Source organism: Verruconis gallopava (assembly GCF_000836295.1).
Source record: "Verruconis gallopava strain CBS 43764 unplaced genomic scaffold supercont1.3, whole genome shotgun sequence".
In the NCBI taxonomy this organism is placed as follows: domain Eukaryota; kingdom Fungi; phylum Ascomycota; class Dothideomycetes; order Venturiales; family Sympoventuriaceae; genus Verruconis; species Verruconis gallopava.
Genome location: NW_015622139.1, coordinates 1,308,096 through 1,309,982, shown reverse-complemented (window position 1 = coordinate 1,309,982; position 1,887 = coordinate 1,308,096). Strand labels below are relative to the sequence as shown.

At 42.8% G+C, this 1,887-nt stretch overlaps 1 protein-coding gene across 1 annotated transcript; it reads right to left on the bottom strand.

Annotated features, from left to right (window-relative positions):
- Positions 1 to 288: 288 nt before the first annotated feature.
- Positions 289 to 1,630, bottom strand: PV09_01423 (uncharacterized protein; the record flags this gene model as incomplete). Its single annotated transcript, XM_016354308.1, has 4 exons — positions 289 to 748; positions 809 to 1,311; positions 1,363 to 1,458; positions 1,520 to 1,630. 4 exons carry the CDS (start codon positions 1,628 to 1,630, stop codon positions 289 to 291), a joined length of 1,170 nt encoding a protein of 389 aa, XP_016218403.1.
- Positions 1,631 to 1,887: the final 257 nt, after the last annotated feature.

The following is a 1,887-nucleotide window of genomic DNA, read 5'->3' as shown; positions in this document are numbered from 1 at the left end:
GATGCCGTATGCTCACCATGGCTGCCTTAGTGCCTTAGGTAGTCATAATATAGCCAATAAGAGGAGGGCGCTAGCCCCCCATCCGGTAAGGCGTTGGCCGCGTGGTCACCATGCGACGGTGGACTAGACCTTAGGCTCCGCCTTTCATGACATATAATCTCTACCAACAGCTTAAGTAGGATAACACGACGCACAGCACAATACTTAAGTAGACTGAAACAACGTCTAGATTTGGTATAAAAAATTGCATTTTAAAGATCTATATTTAATAAAATATATTGACTTTTACTATCTAGTTCTTGACTTCTTACTCGTGATTTCACTTGATGTTCCTCCAGTATATATGTGACTTGGGGGTGTTTGAGTAGCCTTGCTGCCCTTGAAGATATTTTTCAAAATTGGGACGGCTGTTGTGATGGGTTTCTTTTCTTCTGGATCCCATCCATCCCTCTGCCAAGATTGGTCATGTTGTATGCCGGCAGGTAGAGATCCTGTTTTGGCAAGTTCATATCCCTCATCGTCTTGAATCTGCTCCTCTGCAACGGTAAAGTCATAGTGCACAAATATTTTATTAAAGCCTTCTCTGAGGACTGGCCAAAAAAATGGGATTGTTGCACATAATGCCGCCAGAAATACTTCCACTGTTGAAAGCAGACCGGGACCAGGCATGTTCCAGGTGGGATCAATTCCAACCCCACCTCCGGTGATAATTATGTCTATCAGGCGCCAAAGTGCAAAGCCACATGCTCTATTTTATATTATGTTAGAAAATAATATTTGAATGAAAAGAGATGATACATTCACTTACGTTGTTCCCATGATTAGAATGGCCAGCATGCTTTTTCTGTTCGTATCAGCATCCTTCAGAAACTGTAGACGAATCGCCAGTATTAAAACGAGACAGTCTAAGAAGAAGTTGCTGGCTGAGTGGCCCTTGATTGTACCTGTGAGTTCTGACAATTTCGTAGCGGCAAATCCATAGCAGCCTCTAGGCTCCATCTTCCAGAACGCAGATGGTGATGGAAAGCACACAAAGGTTGATATGAATGTTAATGCGAATCCCCATAAGCAAACCACAATCAGAAGAAGCTGTGCAAACCGGTAGGTGATCATTCCAGGCTGATAGACGCGGATGTATTGGCACAAGAGCGATATCTTAATAGTGGCTGTTGACGCAGCATACCCAATTCCCCAAATCCACTGGAATAAGAAGACCTTTTCGAGAGATGAATGTGATAGAAGCGCAGCATGCCTCCCTAAGCCATAGCGTGTCATTACGCAAATAGATACTGTTGACATTGTAAAAAGGGACTTATTTAATATTTAGCACATAATATACTTGTTTAACTTAGGTCAACATACCACAGCAATAACAGCAAAGAAATCATCCCACCATGGCTTCTTCACTACAATGAATCGGGTCCATATGCGACCGATAGTACTGATCCATAAGAAAGTCTAGGCATGTATTATAAGTATGCATACTTCGATATAATGCGAATATAAGTCAATAACATACTGTGAGTATGATGCAAACAGTTAGCATGTTACGCTGTTGATTTGGCCATGGCAATGGCTCAGCAGCTAAAGCTGCAAGCACCTCAGGAGGCGGTGGTCCTGTTGACGCCATGGTAGCAAATTCAAGTGGCTATCGTAAGTCATTCAAATCTTTCAGAGATATAGCATGGCAAAAGTTGCAGTGAATAACGAGAATGCTAAGCAGGCGGATGAAAATTGTTGTACACTTAGAAATGAACGCGGGGGCCAAAGCAAAAGTAGATAAGCTCAGTGCATGATCGCATACAACTTTAGTCTAAGCTGTCAGTATCGGCCCCCAAATTTTATTTCAGCCCTGCAAAGAGTCCTGTAGATTACTGACAAGGCGGG